This window comes from Oryctolagus cuniculus, chromosome 4 (genome assembly GCF_051225735.1).
Source record: "Oryctolagus cuniculus isolate XC-2025 breed Fujian yellow rabbit chromosome 4, ASM5122573v1, whole genome shotgun sequence".
In the NCBI taxonomy this organism is placed as follows: domain Eukaryota; kingdom Metazoa; phylum Chordata; class Mammalia; order Lagomorpha; family Leporidae; genus Oryctolagus; species Oryctolagus cuniculus.
The window spans coordinates 11166598-11185587 of NC_142870.1; the positions used below are offsets into that span (position 1 = coordinate 11166598).

The window sequence follows — 18990 nt, forward strand, 5'->3', positions numbered from 1 at the left end:
GCCAACCCATGGTGGGAGTCCCGGGCTGATGTGCAGAGCACTGAGCCTGTTTCCCGGGATGCTACTGTTCCAGGAAAGCCGCTGTTGCCAGGGGGTGGGAAAGCTCATTTTCAGATTAATCAGGGCATAATTAAGATGAAAAATCAACTGCCACAGAAAAAATAATCCCTTTTTGTTTCCGCACAGCCAAGTGCAAATGGGTGTTTGAATTCTCTCTGCCATTCGCTGAGTCGTTGCTGTGGCTAATTGGAAGTCAACTAGATTGCAGAGGTCTGAGAAGAGCAGGCTGTGGCTCGGATAACGGGCCAGTGACCCCAAACACTGCACGGCCTGGAAGCTGGGACGAGGCCTTGGACAGGCTGCGAGGTCTGAGTGCTTGAGACCATCACGGCCAGGACTATGCATCCATCCGTCCACCTCGAACGTGCGACCCCTGAGCACCGGCGTCTGGGAGAAGGCTGAGTGTGGGGAGCAGCCCGGACTGGACTGAGTTACTGGAATTAAGACTTATTCTATGCATCTGCTCTCCCACAATATGGCGCTGGGAGAGAAGTAAACAGCTTCTGCACAGCTGCCTCCAGTTCAACCAATAAACTGTGGGGCTTGCTACTGATTGGAAGAGAGCAGCGTACTCGGCGTGTGGGCAGCCGAGTTGGGATTGGCAGAGGAGGACTATAAAGGAGGAGAGAGACGGCATGCGCCAGGAACATCTACGGGGAACATCTAAGGGGAACACCTGTGCAGCCCCCGAGAGAGCCGGCCGGCGGTGTGCTGCTCCCCTGCAGAAGTGGGGAAAGCGGCTAGGGGGAACCGCCCTTCCACGGAGGTGGAAGGGATAGTAGCCAACCCGGGAAGAACCAGCAGCAAACCCGGGGAGGGCCGAGCAGACGAAAGAACAGCGCAGGGTCCTGTGTCTTTCCTCCACGAAGAGGGGGAGCGACATAATGGTGCCGTGACTCGGATATGAAGCCTAGGCAGGGTTTAGTGTCGTTCCTCCACAAAGAGGGGGAGCGACAGCTGAGCTCTGAGCGCTACACAGCAAGGATGGCAATGTACTCCAAGGGCACGGCCATTGCAGGCGAGGCCAGGAGTGTGTTCTTCTACCCTAGTGATCACAGGTGGATGGACTGACGGACAGATGGACGGCTGCATGGATGGGCAGATGGAACCGGATGGTCTAGTACACAATTTCAACGTAAGGTTTGGAGGTTATCACTTCGGCTGCTTTCGCGGTCAGGTTGGAGAATTACATAGGCAAAGAGGCTGTACAATATCAGTATTAGGCTTTAAGAATTCAGATAATTTTCTTTTGTTTCTCCTCCATTTTTTTTTCTAAAAAAAATAAAAAGCCCTTGGACTGGGCAAGCCAAGGAGAGAAACTGCACGGACACAGAATTAGGTGGTCTCAGCATGGCTCTGGGTGGTGGCACTGCGATCAGAGGTGGCAGCAGTGTGGTGTGCTTGGGGTGACCCAAAGGCCACTGCCCACCAGTTGGCTGGTGAGGAATAGCCCCCCTAGTGCAAGGATGATGTCACCACGTGCTTTGGGGGCTGAGCCCCTGAATGACTGTGTTACTCATTTCTTGTGGGTGGGAACAAGAAGAAAACTCTATCAGTTTTTTTCTGCAAGAGAGTGAAAGTGCTTTCAGTCTCTTCTCTTTAAAAACAGACAACGAAGGAGACCAGGAAAAGGGAGGAGGAAGACCACCTGGGGATGGCCACTTGAGGAGGTTAGGTCAGTTCCCAGGTTCTGGAGGGCGACACCGTGGACACAGGATGCCCACCCAGGAGGCGGGCTCAGAACCAAGGCCCAGGTTGCTAAGGACCAGGCCCTGCTTAGGTTCAGTTAAGGGCCTCCTAGCTGTACCGGCCAGACTTCTGACAATCTGGGGGTGTCACCGGGCCTGGGGGGGGCAAGGGACTCAGTGGTCGCAGCCACAGGCCCGAGGCGATCCCATCTGTAACCCTACAGACAGGGTCCCAGATGGGACATCCTGAGCCACAAGGGTGAGTGATCAGCTCACAAACACGTCAAAGGGCCCCCAAGGCTGGGTGCTGGTACGAATATTCCTGACTCTCTGGAGTCTGTGTTGCCAGGGGCAGGCATGGAGCCAGCATTTGTCAGGGCTTCCCACGTGTCCAGTGCTTCTCACTACAAAGCAGAAGCCTTCAAAAAGTTCGCGGAAAATGTGTATTAGGAAAATACTATGCGTGGCTTTCAAAATTTTGACACTCAAACAAAGCTATCTTTTTAAAAAAAAAATATTTTATTTATTTATTTGAGAAGTAGAATTACAGAGAGAGTGAGAGACAGAGGTCTTCCATCTGCTGGTTCTCTCCCCAAATGGCCACAATGGCCGGAGCTGAGCAGGTCCAAAGCCAGGAGCCAGGAGCTTCTTCCTGGTCTCCCACGTGGGTGCAGGGGCCCTAGCACATCAGTCATCTTCTACTGCCTTCCTAGGCCATAGCAGAGAGCTGGATCAGAAGTGGAGGAGGTGAGACTAGAACCAGCACCCATATGGGATGCCAGTGCCACAAGCAGAGAATTAACCTACTGTGCACAGTGCCGGCCCCTAAAGTTATCTTTTAATTCAATGTTTCAGGATCTGGTGTTTTTGTGGCATGGCTGCTAAATGCCGGCCACCCATATGGGCACCGGTTAGAGTCCCAGCTGCTCCACTTCCAATCTAGCTCCTTGCTAATGGCCTGAGAAAGACAATGGAAGATGGCCCAAGTGGTTGGGCCCCTGCCACCCATGTGAGAGACCTGGAAGAAATTCCTGGCTCCTGGCTTCCACCTGCCCAGCCCCAGCTGTTGTGACCATCTGGGGAATGAACCATCAGATGGAAGATCTCTCTTCTTTTCTCCTTCTGTGTGTATATGTGTGTGTGTGTATAACTCTTTTAGATAAATAAAATTTTTAAAAATTCAATTTTTCATGGATTTTTAAAGTTCCTCTCAATAGTATTTATTATCATCTCTCCTTTTGGAGAAACTGAGGCACACATAAATTGGAGACTTGACCAAAGTCACAGAGTTAACAGGAGAGGGGCTGGCGCTGTGGCACAGAGGGTAAAGCCACTGTCTGCAGTGCCAGCATCTCATATGGGCACCGGTTCACATCCCGGCTGCTCCACTTCCAATCCAGCTCTCTGCTATGCCCTGGGAAAGCAGTAGAAGATGGCCCAAGTCCTTGGGCCCCTGCACCCACTTTGGAGACCCAGAAGAAGCTCCTGGCTCCTGGCTTTGGATCAGCTCAGCTCTGACTGTTACAGCCCATTAGGGAGTGAACCAGTGGATAGAAGACACCTCTCTCTCTCTGCCTCTCCTTCTCTCTCTGTGTAACTCTGATTTTCAAATAAATAAATGCTTTTTTTAAAAAATAGTTAACAGGAGACAGAGAGCACCTTTGAATCCAGGGAGGAGTCTGGAGGCTACAGGTGGGAAACAGTCATGGTGCTCACCACCTCCCCACCCCAGCTGCTCTGTCCCTCCTCCCCACCCCAGCTGATCTGCCCCCACCTCCCTCCTCCCCACCCCAGCTCCTCTGCTCCCTCCTCCCTCCTCCCCACCCCAGCTGCTCTGTCCCCTCCTCCCTCCTCCCCACCCCAGCTGTTCTGTCCCCACCTCCCCACCCCAGCTGCTCTGTCCCCCCTCCCCACCCCAGCTGTTCTGTCCCCTCCTCCCTCCTCCCCACCCCAGCTGCTCTGTCCCCCCTCCCCACCCCAGCTGCTCTGTCCCCTCCTCCCTCCTCCCCACCCCAGCTGCTCTGTCCTCCCCACCCCAGCTGCTCTGTCCCCTCCTCCCTCCTCCCCACCCCAGCTGCTCTGCCCCCTCCTCCCTCCTCCCCACCCCAGCTGCTCTGCCCCCTCCTCCCCACTCCAGCTGCTCTGTCCCCTCCTCCCCACCCCAGCTGCTCTGTCCTCCCCACCCCAGCTGCTCTGTCCCCTCCTTCCTCCTCCCCACCCCAGCTGTTCTGCCCCCTCCTCCCTCCTCCCCACCCCAGCTGTTCTGCCCCCTCCTCCCTCCTCCCCACCCCAGCTACTCTGTCCCCTCCTCCCTCCTCCCCACCCCAGCTGCTCTGTCCCCTCCTCCCCACCCCAGCTGCTCTGCCCCCTCCTCCCTCCTCCCCACCCCAGCTGCTCTGCCCCCTCCTCCCTCCTCCCCACCCCAGCTGCTCTGCCCCCTCCTCCCCACTCCAGCTGCTCTGTCCCCTCCTCCCTCCTCCCCACCCCAGCTGTTCTGCCCCCTCCTCCCTCCTCCCCACCCCAGCTGCTCTGTCCCTCCTCCCCACCCCAGCTGCTCTGTCCCCTCCTCCCTCCTCCCCACCCCAGCTGCTCTGCCCCCTCCTCCCTCCTCCCCACCCCAGCTGCTCTGTCCCTCCTCCCCACCCCAGCTGCTCTGTCCCCTCCTCCCTCCTCCCCACCCCAGCTGCTCTGCCCCCTCCTCCCTCCTCCCCACCCCAGCTGCTCTGTCCCTCCTCCCCACCCCAGCTGCTCTGTCCCCTCCTCCCTCCTCCCCACCCCAGCTGCTCTGTCCCCTCCTCCCTCCTCCCCACCCCAGCTGCTCTGTCCCTCCTCCCTCCTCCCCACCCCAGCTGCTCTGTCCCTCCTCCCTCCTCCCCACCCCAGCTGCTCTGTCCCCTCCTTCCTCCTCCCCACCCCAGCTGATCTGTCCCTCCTCCCCCCTCCCCACCCCAGCTGCTCTGTCCCTCCTCCCCACCCCAGCTGATCTGTCCCTCCTCCCTCCTCCCCACCCCAGCTGCTCTGCCCCCTCCTCCCTCCTCCCCACCCCAGCTGCTCTGTCCCCCCTCCCCACCCCAGCTACTCTGCCCCCTCCTCCCTCCTCCCCACCCCAGCTGCTCTGTCCCTCCTCCCTCCTCCCCACCCCAGCTGCTCTGTCCCTCCTCCCCACCCCAGCTGCTCTGTCCCTCCTCCCCACCCCAGCTGCTCTGCCCCTCCTCCCTCCTCCCCACCCCAGCTACTCTGCCCCCTCCTCCCTCCTCCCCACCCCAGCTGCTCTGTCCCCCCTCCCCACCCCAGCTACTCTGCCCCCTCCTCCCTCCTCCCCACCCCAGCTGCTCTGTCCCTCCTCCCTCCTCCCCACCCCAGCTGCTCTGTCCCCTCCTCCCTCCTCCCCACCCCAGCTGCTCTGTCCCTCCTCCCCACCCCAGCTGCTCTGTCCCTCCTCCCCACCCCAGCTGCTCTGCCCCTCCTCCCTCCTCCCCACCCCAGCTGCTCTGTCCTCCCCACCCCAGCTGCTCTGTCCCCTCCTCCCTCCTCCCCACCCCAGCTGCTCTGCCCCCTCCTCCCTCCTCCCCACCCCAGCTGCTCTGTACCCTCCTCCCCACTCCAGCTGCTCTGTCCCCTCCTCCCTCCTCCCCACCCCAGCTGTTCTGCCCCCTCCTCCCTCCTCCCCACCCCAGCTGCTCTGCCCCCTCCTCCCTCCTCCCCACCCCAGCTACTCTGTCCCCTCCTCCCTCCTCCCCACCCCAGCTGCTCTGTCCCCTCCTCCCCACCCCAGCTGCTCTGCCCCCTCCTCCCTCCTCCCCACCCCAGCTGCTCTGCCCCCTCCTCCCCACCCCAGCTGCTCTGCCCCCTCCTCCCCACTCCAGCTGCTCTGTCCCCTCCTCCCTCCTCCCCACCCCAGCTGTTCTGCCCCCTCCTCCCTCCTCCCCACCCCAGCTGCTCTGCCCCCTCCTCCCTCCTCCCCACCCCAGCTACTCTGTCCCCTCCTCCCCACCCCAGCTGCTCTGTCCCCTCCTCCCTCCTCCCCACCCCAGCTGCTCTGCCCCCTCCTCCCTCCTCCCCACCCCAGCTGCTCTGTCCCTCCTCCCTACCCCAGCTGCTCTGTCCCCTCCTCCCTCCTCCCCACCCCAGCTGCTCTGTCCCCTCCTCCCTCCTCCCCACCCCAGCTGCTCTGCCCCCTCCTCCCCACCCCAGCTGCTCTGTCCCTCCTCCCTCCTCCCCACCCCAGCTGCTCTGTCCCCTCCTCCCTCCTCCCCACCCCAGCTGCTCTGCCCCCTCCTCCCTCCTCCCCACCCCAGCTGCTCTGCCCCCTCCTCCCTCCTCCCCACCCCAGCTGCTCTGCCCCCTCCTCCCTCCTCCCCACCCCAGCTGCTCTGTCCCTCCTCCCTACCCCAGCTGCTCTGTCCCCTCCTCCCTCCTCCCCACCCCAGCTGCTCTGCCCCCTCCTCCCTCCTCCCCACCCCAGCTGCTCTGTCCCCTCCTCCCCACCCCAGCTGCTCTGCCCCCTCCTCCCTCCTCCCCACCCCAGCTGCTCTGCCCCCTCCTCCCTCCTCCCCACCCCAGCTGCTCTGCCCCTCCTCCCCACCCCAGCTGCTCTGCCCCCTCCTCCCTCCTCCCCACCCCAGCTGCTCTGCCCCTCCTCCCTCCTCCCCACCCCAGCTGTTCTGTCCCCTCCTCCCTCCTCCCCACCCCAGCTGCTCTGCCCCTCCTCCCCACCCCAGCTGCTCTGCGCCCTCCTCCCCACCCCAACTCCTGACCTGAGCTGAACACCCACCTCTCGGCCTGCATGCTGTGTCCCAATCCCAACCCCCACTTCCTGCCCCCTCCCTGTGCCAGCAATTGCCCTGAGCGGACCCAGCATGGCAGGGGGAGTCTACAACACAGCCTGTCCTTACCACCCATGGTAGATTTTTAATTGTTATTTTCATTTATGTTCTGCTTAAATAAAATAAAGCAGTGTCTGTTCTTCTTTAGTTAAAAAGAAGGTGAGTCACATACTTTACATTTAAGGAAAACATTTTTTTGGTGGTTGGAGAAGCATTTTCTTCCTTTCTCTCTCTCTCCATCACTCATCCCCAGAAGGGGATTACAAAAGGGGCCTGTAGGTGTAGCAGGTTAAACCACCACCTACAACGCCAGCATCCCATATGGGTGCCGGTTCAAGTCTCGGCTCCTCCACTTCCAATACAGCTCCCTGCTAATGTGCCTAGGAAAGCAGCAGCGAATGGCCAAGCGCTTTGGGCCCCTGCACCACGTGGGAGACTCAGATGGAGTTCCAGACCCCTGGCTTCAGCCTGGCCCAGCCCTGGCCATTGTGTGGAATGAACCAGTGGACAGAAGAACTCTCTCTCTCTCTCTCTCTCTCTCTCTCCCTCCTTGTTTCTCTGTAACTCTGCCTTTGAAATAAATAAATAAATCTTAAAAAATATAAAAAGGATCTTGATAAAAAGAAAACAAAACTTGCCATAGGACTCCAAATCCTATTAAGTAATAATGTCATCTTAAGTGTTGAAGTGACCACATTAAGTTTTTAATTGATCATATAGACAGAACTAAGTGTTAAAAGGATCATGTAATAAGATCAAGAATCTGGTAATAGCAATAGATAGAATTAAAAAGCAGAGAATGTTCCAACATGGGAAGCAGTCCACACAGCAGACTCATAGAATAAAAATCATTCTAAATAGCATTCTGACCTCAGAATCAGCCCTTAAGGCATTCTGGTCCAGCTGAAAAGCCCATGAGAGCATTTCAGGTGTGGAAGGCCAAGACACTGTGGCAAAAAATGTTCTACATGAAGGATCTTTGTGAGTGAGACCCCAGGGGAAAGAAGGGGCCATCAAAGAAGGAGGTACTTTCCTCTGAAGGGAGGAGAAAACTTCCACTTTGCTTATGGCCTTGTCTAAATACTAATGGAGACTGGATCAAAAGGTTTCCATAGCCTAGGCAGCTCATGTCAAGAGCCTCAGGTGATCACTGACATCATACATAAGAGCGACAATTGTTAAATCAACAACAGGAGTCACTGTGCACTTACTCCCCATGCAGGACCTTTGTCTTCAATGAGTGGTATGAGAATTAACTGTAAAACTTGTTCTCAGTTTTCTATATTGTGTGTGTGTGCAAATTGTTGACATCTTCACTTAGTATAGAGTTGGTCTTCTATAAAGTTAAATAAAAACTAATCTTAATGGAGAATGGACTGGGAATGGGAGAGGGAGGAGAAAGTGGGTTGGAGTGGAAGTAGAAGGGCAGGTTTTGTGGGAAGAATCACTACTCCTAAAGTTGTACTTATGAAGTTTGTACTCATTAAATAAAAGGTTTCTTTGGGAAAAAAAGAAAGAGAACAAACAGTTCCCAACACCTGAGCTGGCTCCCCTCCCTTACTCCTGCTCCAACTTTGCTGCTCCCTCTGACTGCTGGCCTGAGGGGCCTGTACCTGGGCTGTGAATATACAAAAACATTATAGATCTTTCTGCCCTGCCCTGTTTATCACATTTCTCAGCCCTAAGCTCCCTACCAGTTATTCTAACCCAACCAGAGGCATCATCAGTAGCCACAGTCAGCCCCTCTTTTTTTCATTTCTTTATTATTTTATTTGTTTAATACATCCTGTATCCTCCTCCAGATCCAAGGGGCATATCCTGATCCTTGGACCAGAAGTGGTAGATATGGGGCAGCTCACTGGCATTCCCATAAATCTGCCTTAAATTCTCTATCCCAGGGGCCAGCCTTGTGGCAGAGTGAGTTAGGTTGCAGCCTGCAACATTGGTATCCCACGTGAGCTCTGGCTCAAATCCTGGATGCTCCACTCCCGTTTCAGCTCCCTGCTAATGTACCTGGGAAAGCTGAGAAAGATGACCCAAATGCTTGGGTCCCTGGCACCCATGTGGGAGACTTGGATGCAGTTTCAGGCTCCTGGCTTCAGCCTGGCACAGTTCTGGCTGTTATGGCCACCTGGGGAGTGAACCAGCAGGTGGAAGATATCTCTCTCCCTCTCTCTCTCCCTCTTTCTATAACTCATGCTTTCAAAGAAATAAATAAATCTTAAACAGTGTATTTTATCTGGAAGATGAAACACACTAACCAGTCTACCCAAAATAGCTCACCAGGTGATCAACAGAGCAGAGGCAAAGAAAGGGACCTTGTGACGGGGAGGGATCAGAAACAGAGGTGCACGTCTGTGCCACGATGGCCAGCCAGGCAGGTGTACACGCGACCCCACACCCCTTGGAATGACCCTGCTGGATGCCTTGTGGAGCTAAAATAACGGGGGAGTTACCTGCCCAAGTGCCTGCCCCAATAAGTTAGAAGATGCTGGAACATGAACAAAAACTTTGGGATATTGGACTCCCAGCTCCACGTTTGCCCCACTGGGGGCAGGGCTGGGTGAAATCCCCAACCCGCAGACCCTGGGCGTCTTCCACAGAGCAGCCCCCTAACTGTGCGACTTTGGCGGAGTCACTCGTCTTTCTAAAATCGGTTTCCCCAGCTGTGACAGCAGGGCTCAAGTCCTAGCTCTGGTGCTGGGGAGCAGGTCGGAGCTCAGAGGAGGAGGCAGTGTGCAGGCCCGTTCCCAGCAAGGGCGGCTCCCGGACAGGAGCAGGGAGAAGCATCGGAAGCAGGGTGGGGGGAACCAACATGGCTGCCGGCACCAGCTTCTTCTTCTTCTTCTTTTTTTTTTTTTTTTTTTTTTTGACAGGCAGAGTTAGTGAGAGACAGACAGAAAGGTCTTCCTTCCATTGGTTCACCCCCCAAATGGCCACTATGGCTGGTGCACTGCGCCGATCCGAAGCCAGGAGCCAGGTGCTTCCTCCTGGTCTCCCATGCAGGTGCAGGGTCCAAGCACTTGGGCCATCCTCCACTGCCTTCCTGGGCCGCAGCAGAGAGCTGGACTGGAAGAGGAGCAACCAGCACAGAATCCAGCGCCCCGACTGGGACTAGAACCCGGGTGCCAGTGCCACAGGCAGAGGATTAGCCTAGTGAGCCGCGGCGCCGGCCCGCACCAGCTTCTTGATGGATGGGCAGGGCCCCCTCTCTAAGGGACATCAGACATACCTTCCCCTCCTCCACCTGGGGGTTTTTAACTTATAGTTTTTTTTGTTTGTTTTTTTGTTTTTTGTTTTTTTGTTTTTTTTTTTTTGTTTGTTTTCCAAAAGGAAACTTTAGTGTCTATTTTAAAACCCTGTGTTCCAAGGTTTTCAGTTTAGTACCTATAGGTCCCCTACTCCCAGGCCAGAGAGCTGCCTCTCTGCAGGTGCGTCTCTCCCCACCTCCTCTCTCCAGCCCTCCTCCCTCCCCAGCACACAGCCCGACAAGGTGAGCCCCTGAGGCACCGTTCTTAGGAAACAGCAGCTTCCCGATGACCAGGACTGGACAGTGGGACTGGACACAGGTTCGGGGTGGCTGCACTTCACTCTCACCCGGGAGAGGGAGTGAGGGTCCTTGCCCCCGGCTGGGGTCGCACGTCCCTGGAGACCAGGACTTAACCCGCATTCTGGCAGGTGCAGTATAACAGGGGTCTAGCGCACACAGATTATGGTGCGGTTTATTAACATTTTTATTATCGTTGTTGTTAGAATTGGAAGGCGCTCCCTGGGGTGATTTAATCCTCCTCCTGTGGCGCCGGCATCCCATATGGGCGCCAGTTCTAGTCCCAGCTGCTCCTCTTCCCATCCAGCTCTCTGCTGTGGCCTGGGAAAGCAGTGGAAGATGCCCAAGTCCCTGGGCCCCTGCACCCACATGGGAGCCAGGAAGAAGCAAGCTCCTGGCTCCTGGCTTTGGATCAGCACAGCTCAGGCTGTTGCGGCTATTTGGGCTTGAAAGACCTCTCTTTGTCTTGCCCTCTCACTATCTGTAACTTTACCTTTCAAATAAATAAATAAAATCTTGGGGGAGGGGGGGCTAGCGCTGTGGCACAGTAGGTTAATGCCCTGGCCTGAAGCACTGGCATCCCATATGGGTGCTAGTTCCAGTCCCGGCTGCTCCTCTTCCCATCCAGCTCTCTGCTATGGCCTGGGATAGCAGTGGAGGATGGCCCATGTCCTTGGGCCTCTGCTGCACCAGCGTGGGAGACCCGGAAGAAGCTCCTGGCTCCTGGCTTTGGATCCGTTGCAGCCATCCGGGGAGTGAACCAGAGGATGGAAGACCTCTCTCTCTGTCTCTACCTGTCTCTGTAACTCTGTCTTTCAAATAAATAAAATGAATCTTTAAAAAACTAATTAATTAATAAAATCTTCAGAGAGAGAGAATGGGCAGTGAGCAGGGATCCAAACCCATGTCCTACTCCTGGCCCTGCAGCTGCCTCTGTGGACAAAAACGAGAATAAAATACAGACAGCCCCAGGCCCTGCTCCTTGGAGTTCTCACGGGAGGCATGGACAGCCCCGCACATCTCCATCTACAGGAGCTCAGGATGTCTCAAGAGGCCAGCACTTTCTAGCGGGGACCCGGGTCCGAGGGCAGGCACTGGGGTGAGGGCGCCGCCCTGTGCCAGGATGGACCAGCAGGCATCGGGATCCAGAGCTGGTGCAGCTCTGGAAGGCGGGACCCAGGCCACCCTGGCGATTTCCTCTCCATCAGGGACAGTTTTGGGGGCGGGGTGGGGTGCGTTTGGGGAAAGCAGGAGGCACGCGGGGGCAATGGCGCTAGTGAGTGGACGTGGGCAGCAGGGCGGACAGAAGGCAGAAGCAAACGCATGCATGACGGACACACAGGACACACAGAGGGCTAGTGTGTGAGGCGGGGAGGCGAGCGAGGCTGGGGATTAGAGAGGAGAGGCTTACTTCAGTAGTTTGATATTACACATAATCAGCTCCTTCCAGTTAACAAAAATCATAGCAACCTCTTTTTCTGTCAGCAGCTCAGACTCCATCAGGGGTTTCTGAAAGATCTACAGATGCAGAAAACGGAGCAGTTCAGAAAGCAAACAGTTAGCGGTCCACTCAAACAGGCGCGCGCGCACTCCCCCCGCGGCAGAGCAAGGGTGGGGCCGCAGCGCCGCCTCTGCCGGGCGGGAGGGGCCCCAGCAGGTGCACAGGGAGGCCAGCCCCACTCTCCTCCAACGCTGCCCGACTGGGCGTTCTGGGCCACCTCTGCAGGCAGGCTGGGCCATCTCTCCTGCCCGCTGGGGCGGTGAGAAGAGGGGGAGGCCAGGACGCAGGGAGGAGGGATTTAGAGGTGCGCCAGGGTGTGGCTGCCCCTCCCTTCTTTCCCGGAGAACGTGCACAAAGCCCCAGGCATGCGGCAGGGGAACAGCCCAGCGCAGCAGGGCCTCTTCCAAGCAGCGCTACCCTGGGTGACCCTGGGTGACCTCAGGGACCGACTCTACAGCTCTGTCCCCACCCACACTGCACAAAGGTGTCCTATCTAAGGGAGTGACATATTCCAGACATCTCCAACGTATAGGTAACTACAGACAAGTGTCTCGAGTTTGCACCAGTGCCGTCCATGAGTTAGTGTAGCCCTGGGGGCCAGCAACCCTTCCTGTACTCCCCCCAACACGGGCCAGCCCAGCCAAGTCTCTCCTGGGTGCTAAGCCCCTCATATGAAGTGGACTGGCTTGTGATGGTTTGGGCTCGTGGCGGGCGGGGTTTGGGGGGTTCGAAACTGCCACAGTACTTTTCAAGCTGTAGATCGGCCATCAGCCCCAGCTCTACAGATCCTTTTAGCTCCTACGTGAATCAGGGGAGGAGCTAGTGGAAAGTGGGGGTGCCCAGTTCTGCATCTCCTCATCCTCTGGACGTGGGGCCCAAGGCCCTGCTGAGGTTCCCTGGGAGCACAGAACAGACCAGGGGGCTCCCAGGCACGTGGGAGGAAACCTTTCCAGTGGCAGGTGGCGCATGGCAGGGGCAAGGGGCACCAGGAGTGACCCCAAGCAGCCAGGTGGCCACCCCATGACCGGGGGCCAGGGGCATGACGGGACCACCTCTGTGGCATCACCGAAAGTGGCTTCCCTGGGAGAGCTCTGCCCGGATGTCAGACTTCCCTCCCACCACAGGAAGCTTATCTTTTCATTACGTTTTGCCCCTTGTACATCTTCCACCGACTCCTCCAGGCCGCGCTGTGTCCCTAGGTGTGAACCATTTCCGCCCCTTGGCTATGGCTCAGAGTCTGATTTGCTTCTCCGGGGGAAGGCTCTCCCCCCGGAACTGGGGTCCCAGGCTCAGAGGTGCACCCCAGGCTCCCGCCTGCCTCCCCGCGCCCCCTGCCCGTGCCCACCCCCCAGCACCCAGCGCTGCGCTCACCTCTGTGACCAGCTGCAGATCATTCACGTAGTTCTCCTCGGTGACAATGAGCTCATGGATGTAGCCTTGTCGCTTTCTCTCCGTCGGGGTCAACATATCCAGGAGATGCAAGTCTGAACACCCTGGAAGACACAATCGGTGGCGGCCATTCAGTCCCAGGCTGTGGAAGCCCACGGTGAGGCTGCCTCTCACCAAAGACCGGCGTCAGACTCGGAGCCGCAGCAGAGCAGTGGAAATGGCTCACACCTGGGGCACGCGCGGCCTGGAGGAGTCGGGAGAAGATGTACAAGGGGAAAAATGCACCTGTCGTCAGGTGCCTCAGTGCAGGCTGGCGGTGTGGCACGCTCCACTGTTCCCCCATGAGAGATGTGCTAACATCCTACCAACCTCCCGGACCTGGAGAGCGACCTTGGCTGGGGACTGGGGGTCTTTGCAGATGTCATCGAGTTAACATGAGGTCATACTCTATTTGGGTGAGCCGTGAGCCCTTCTAAAAACAGAGACGGACACAGGGAGACACCGGGTGACGACAGAGGCAGAGATGAGACTGATGGGTCTGTAAGGCAAGCAGCACGGGAATGACAGCCAAGCCAGCAGCCAGGACAGAGGCCGGACAACACCCAGGACAGAGGCCAGACAGCGCCCAGGACAGAGGCCAGACAGCACCCAGGACAGAGGCCGGACAGCGCCCAGGACAGAGGCCAGACAGCGCCCAGGACAGAGGCCAGACGGTGCCCAGGACAGAGGCCAGACGGCGCCCAGGACAGAGGCCAGACAGCACCCAGGACAGAGGCCGGACAACACCCAGGACAGAGGCCAGACAGCGCCCAGGACAGAGGCCAGACAACACCCAGGACAGAGGCCAGACAGCGCCCAGGACAGAGGCCAGACAACACCCAGGACAGAGGCCAGACAGCGCCCAGGACAGAGGCCGGACAGCGCCCAGGACAGAGGCCGGACAGCACCCAGGACAGAGGCCGGACAGCGCCCAGGACAGAGGCCGGACAGCGCCCAGGACAGAGGCCGGACAGTGCCCAGGACAGAGGCCGGACAGCGCCCAGGACAGAGGCCAGACAACACCCAGGACAGAGGCCAGACAGCGCCCAGGACAGAGGCCGGACAGCGCCCAGGACAGAGGCCAGACAGCGCCCAGGACAGAGGCCAGACGGTGCCCAGGACAGAGGCCAGACAGCACCCAGGACAGAGGCCGGACAGCGCCCAGGACAGAGGCCGGACAGCGCCCAGGACAGAGGCCAGACAACACCCAGGACAGAGGCCAGACAGCGCCCAGGACAGAGGCCGGACAGCGCCCAGGACAGAGGCCGGACAGCGCCCAGGACAGAGGCCGGACAGCGCCCAGGACAGAGGCCAGACAACACCCAGGACAGAGGCCAGACAGCGCCCAGGACAGAGGCCGGACAGCGCCCAGGACAGAGGCCAGACAACACCCAGGACAGAGGCCGGACAGCGCCCAGGACAGAGGCCAGACAACGCACAGGACAGAGGCCGGACAGCACCCAGGACAGAGGCCGGACAGTGCCCAGGACAGAGGCCAGACAGCACCCAGGACAGAGGCCGGACAGCGCCCAGGACAGAGGCCAGACAGCGCCCAGGACAGAGGCCGGACAGCGCCCAGGACAGAGGCCAGACAGCGCCCAGGACAGAGGCCGGACAGTGCCCAGGACAGAGGCCAGACAGTGCCCAGGACAGCGCCCTGCCTGCGCCTTATCTCAGACTACAAATTCCTGTTGTTTCAAGCCCCCCAGCTGGGGGCCTTTTGTTATGAAGCCATAGAAAGTAGCAAAGGCCACACACTCCTGATCCGTATCCCTGCATTTTATAGGTGCCAGGTTAAGCCACGGCTTGTGACACCAGTGTCCAATCAGATTGCAGCTCCAGTCCTGCCTGCTCCGCTTTCTATCCAGGTTCCTGCTAACATACCCAGGAAGGCAGTGGATAATGGAAGGGCTCGGGTCCCTGCCACCCACGTGGGAGACCAGGAGGGAGTTCCTGGCTCCTGGCTGCTGGCTTTGGCTGAGCCCAGACCTGGTTGTTGTGGCATTTGGAGAGTGAGCTGGCAGATAGAATCTCTCTCTCTCTCTCTGTCAATCTGCCTTTCAATTAAATAACTAAATGCTTTAAAACACACTAAAATAATGTTAGAATAATTAGTAACAATTGGCCATACTTTCCTGAGGACAAAAGAGCTGTGCTAAGAGTTGCCCAGTGATGATCGCTTTCAAAGCGCATATGTTAATCTATAATTATCCCCATCATACAGATGGGAAAACTGAGGTTTACAGAGGTTGACTCACCCCCAGTATCTCAGCTAAGCAGTGGTTAAGACAGGAGCCGAGCCCTGAGACACGGACCCCAGGATCTGACTCTTACCCCTGACCAGTACTGTTGGTCTCAAGCCACAGGGGGACATCGGGTTACCCAAGACTGGTTTTGGGAGGATGAGATGCGTATGTTGATGGGCCCAGGGACCAGGTAAATGTGAGGTGTACCTGGAACCAGCGCTGTGGCATAGCTGGTTAAACCACCGCCAGCAATGCCAGCATCCCATATGGGTGCTGATTCGAGTTCTGGCTGCTCTACTTCCAATCCAGCTCCCTGCTAACGTGCCTGGGAAAGCAGCGGAGGATGGCCCAAGTACAAGGGCCCCTGCATCCACATGGGAGACCCAGATGAAGCTCCTGGCTCCCGGCTTCGTCCTGGCCCAGCCTTGGTGATTGCAGCCATTTGGGGAGTGAACGAGTAGATGGAATACTGATTTCTCCTTCCCTCTCTCTCTTTTTCCCTCCTCCTCTCTGTAACTCTGCCTATCAGATGGGGCATATCCTGGGGCCAGCACTGTGGCACAGCAGGTTAAGCCATCACCTATGACACCAGCATCCCATATAACACAGGTTCAAGTCCTAGTTGCTCTGCTTCCAATCCAGCTCCCTGCTAATGCGCCTGAGAAAGCAGCAGAAAATGGCCCAAGTGCTTGGGCTCCTGGACCCATGTGGGAGACCCGGATGGGGCTCCCAGCTCCTGGCTTTGGCCTGGCCCAGCCAGCCCTGACTGTCACAGCCATTTAGGGAGTGAACAAGTGGATGGAAAATTCTCTGTCTCTCTAACCCCCCCCCCCTTCCAAATAAATCAAAAATAAAAAACTTTTTTAAAAAATGTGGGGCGTATCCAGACAGGGGTGGAAAAAGTTCCCCTGGGGAAGCTGAGCAGCACCTGCCACCAAGGCCAAGGCCGCCAGAAAGAAAACCCTGAGAGAGTGCCCGCCCTGGACTCTGCTCATTTAACTCAGCTGGGCGCTCGTTTGTTTCAAATGTGCACAGCTTATCCCTGCTCCAGGCACCGTAGAATAAGACGTGGGGAGGCTCAGTTCTCAGGAGACCTCACATACAGGCCTGGGCCCACCTCCTCCAGGCCAGTGGTCTCCCAACTTCTTATCTTCCTGATTGCCAGTTACTGTGGCCGCTGAGTCCCATTCACTTCTTTTTCTCATCCCCTCCTCTCCCCACAAGGGGGCGTGATGGAGCACAGTGAAAAAAAAGCCCTACTGGGGCCAGTGTGGTTGATTCCCACAGGACAGGTGCAGTCTCTCTTGGACCGGGCTGGAGAAGCAAATGATCAGGCCCCTGCTGAGTCGCATTCCTGGGGTTGGAGGCGGGGAACCTGCGATGTAACAAGCTCTCCGTGGTTTAGAAGCCTGCCTTGGCCTCCCAGGGGTTCCTCAGTTATCAGCTTCTCCTCCTCCCCCTGCTGGGGGGTGGGGTACCTGGGTTCTGACTGCTCAAGTCTCTGTGCTAGAAGCTTCTGCAAATAAAATGATCCTTCTGGGGTAAATGGGATCATAGACTTTTTGGTAAGTGCTCAAGAGCTTAATTCCAGCCCCCCGCCCTGGCCAGTCACCCTTTCTAGGGACAGGCGCACCCCAGGATGCAGGACAAGCAGGAGGCATGAATCACCGCCGTGGTAACCCCTCTGCAGCCTTTGCTCACAGCCCTCTGCACCCGGGGTTCTGGTTCCCCGGGGACACAGGCAAGTGTGAACCTCTGCACGGCTTGAGGCTGTGTCTGATCCGCTCTAGGGCCCTGTGCCCCATTGCGCCACCAGCATGGCCCTGCTGTTCTTCCTGACTCAGGGCGTTGACGGTCTTTTATTAAAACAGCTGCATCAACAAGGAACTCCCAGCGCGGAAGGGAGTCACCATTGCTCAACTCATTCAGGGAAGCTGAGTGACATCACCAATTTGTTTGACTTCTCACCCAGAAAGCGCTCAAGTTCGGAGATGGTGGTGGGGAACATAGCCAATTCCTGCCTTATTTCTACTCTGTTCTCCTGTGAGTGAGGCAAGGGCCCCTGGCCTCGGGCCATTGCTTGTTCCAGGGCCCAGTGAGCCCTTGTGTGATGGTACCTGGATGCCTCTTACAGAAGCGGCCCCTCAGGAGTTTCCCGGATGTGCCCTTTGCAAGGATATTGAAAATCAGGCACCAAGGAGCCAGAGTTGTGGTGCGCAGGGCTGAGTGGCTGCCTGTGACTCCAGCATCTCATATGAGCGCCAGTTCAAGTCTCAGCTACCCCGCTTCCAATCCAGCTCCCTGCTGCTGGCCTGGGGAGGGCAGCAGCAGATGGCCAAGCCCTTGGGCCCCTGCCACCCACGTGGGAGACCAGCGTGGAATTCCTGGCTCCTGGTTTTGCCCCAAGCCTAGCCCTGGCTGTTGTGGCCATTTGGTGAGTGAACCAGCAGATGGAAGATCTCTCTCTCTCTTTTTCTGTCTCTTCCTCTAACTCTGCCTTTCAAACAAACAAATAAATCTTTAAAAACAGAAGTCTGGCAGCGAGCAGTAGTTCTAAATACACAAACACAGGGTGGTAACGCAAATGCCAGGCCGGGGCGGTCACTGGTTGGACAAGTCATCTGAATGTCCCTGAGGTCACGATGCCTTTGGAGGACCTGATGGACGCTCGTGTACAAACACACAACACACACACTCCCGTGTTGCACACGCATTTATTGGGTTCGGGGGCCTTGTGTCCTGCTCATGGACCTCATTCATTCATTCGACAAGTGATTTCCTGAGATCTTCCCACGAGTCTGCAGCAGACTGGGCCGGGGGCTGGGGATGCAGGATGGACGGAGAAAGGCATCCACCGCCCAGGGTACAGTTGAGAAGCCTGGGTTCCTGCCCTGTCCCTGTGTCCCTGCACTGAGGGTTCCTCCCACCCTGCCACCAGGTTGAGATTGGAAGTCTCCCGGCCCAGGTGGAAGGTCCTGTTAGGTAGGAAGTTAGAAATCAGCCTGCAGAAGCCCAGCATTTTACATTTCCAAGTCCTGCCCAGGCCCTGATAACCTGCCAGGCAGTCCCAGATAAGCATCCTTCCTCCAAGGCCGGCACTCCAGTGGGGAGCCCCTTGGCCAAGGCCAGCAAGACTTCCCCTGTCTGGCAACCTCAGTGGTAAACCTGGAGAGGAATTTTTCTTATATACACCCAACAAGCGCTTTGTCCTGGAGGAGAAGTGGGGGGGGGGGGGCTGGTAAAGAGACTCCCCATAAACCCCGGCGTCCAAACAAAGACTGTGCACGCAGCTCTCTGCTCTCCGCTGAGCTACCTGCCTGGCCTGCCCAGGTGTGTTCTCTCCATTCAACCATGTAACCTCGCTCTCCCGCAGTCCGAGCGACCGGGCACTCTCTCTCCATCCCTTCCGTTCTGACGGATGCCCTGTCCCCAATAAAACCTTATCACTTTGCTCTCTGTCTCATGTCCTGCATGAAGACAGGAACCCCACAACTTCTCTCCTGTGACGGTCCTACAGCACCTGCCATGCCCCAGGGCTGAGAGTGTGTTCTTGGCTGTCTTAATGACAAAGTGGCTGTCGGCATTTGCCAGGCTGGGCTCGAACTGCTAGACGACCTGTAAGGTACCAGATAGAGGATGGGCCGCCCCGAACCCCAACAGCACCCCATGGAGAAACACCAGCGTTGTTACCCAG

General features: G+C 57.3%; 1 protein-coding gene across 8 annotated transcripts in view; it reads right to left on the reverse strand.

Annotated features, from left to right (window-relative positions):
• ITSN1 (intersectin 1) overlaps positions 1-18990 on the reverse strand; it is a 225997-nt gene that overhangs the window by 20555 nt on the left and 186452 nt on the right. For 6 of the 8 annotated variants that reach the window (XM_051833603.3, XM_051833602.3, XM_089331481.1 and 3 more), the window contains 2 exons: positions 12994-13115; positions 11533-11639 (listed from right to left, as the gene is read on the reverse strand). In XM_051833603.3, coding sequence (XP_051689563.1) covers positions 11533-11639; positions 12994-13115 — 229 coding nt within the window. The remainder of the gene's footprint in view (positions 1-11532; positions 11640-12993; positions 13116-18990) is intronic. The other 2 variants (XR_016233033.1, XR_007914559.3) reach the window with 1 other exon arrangement.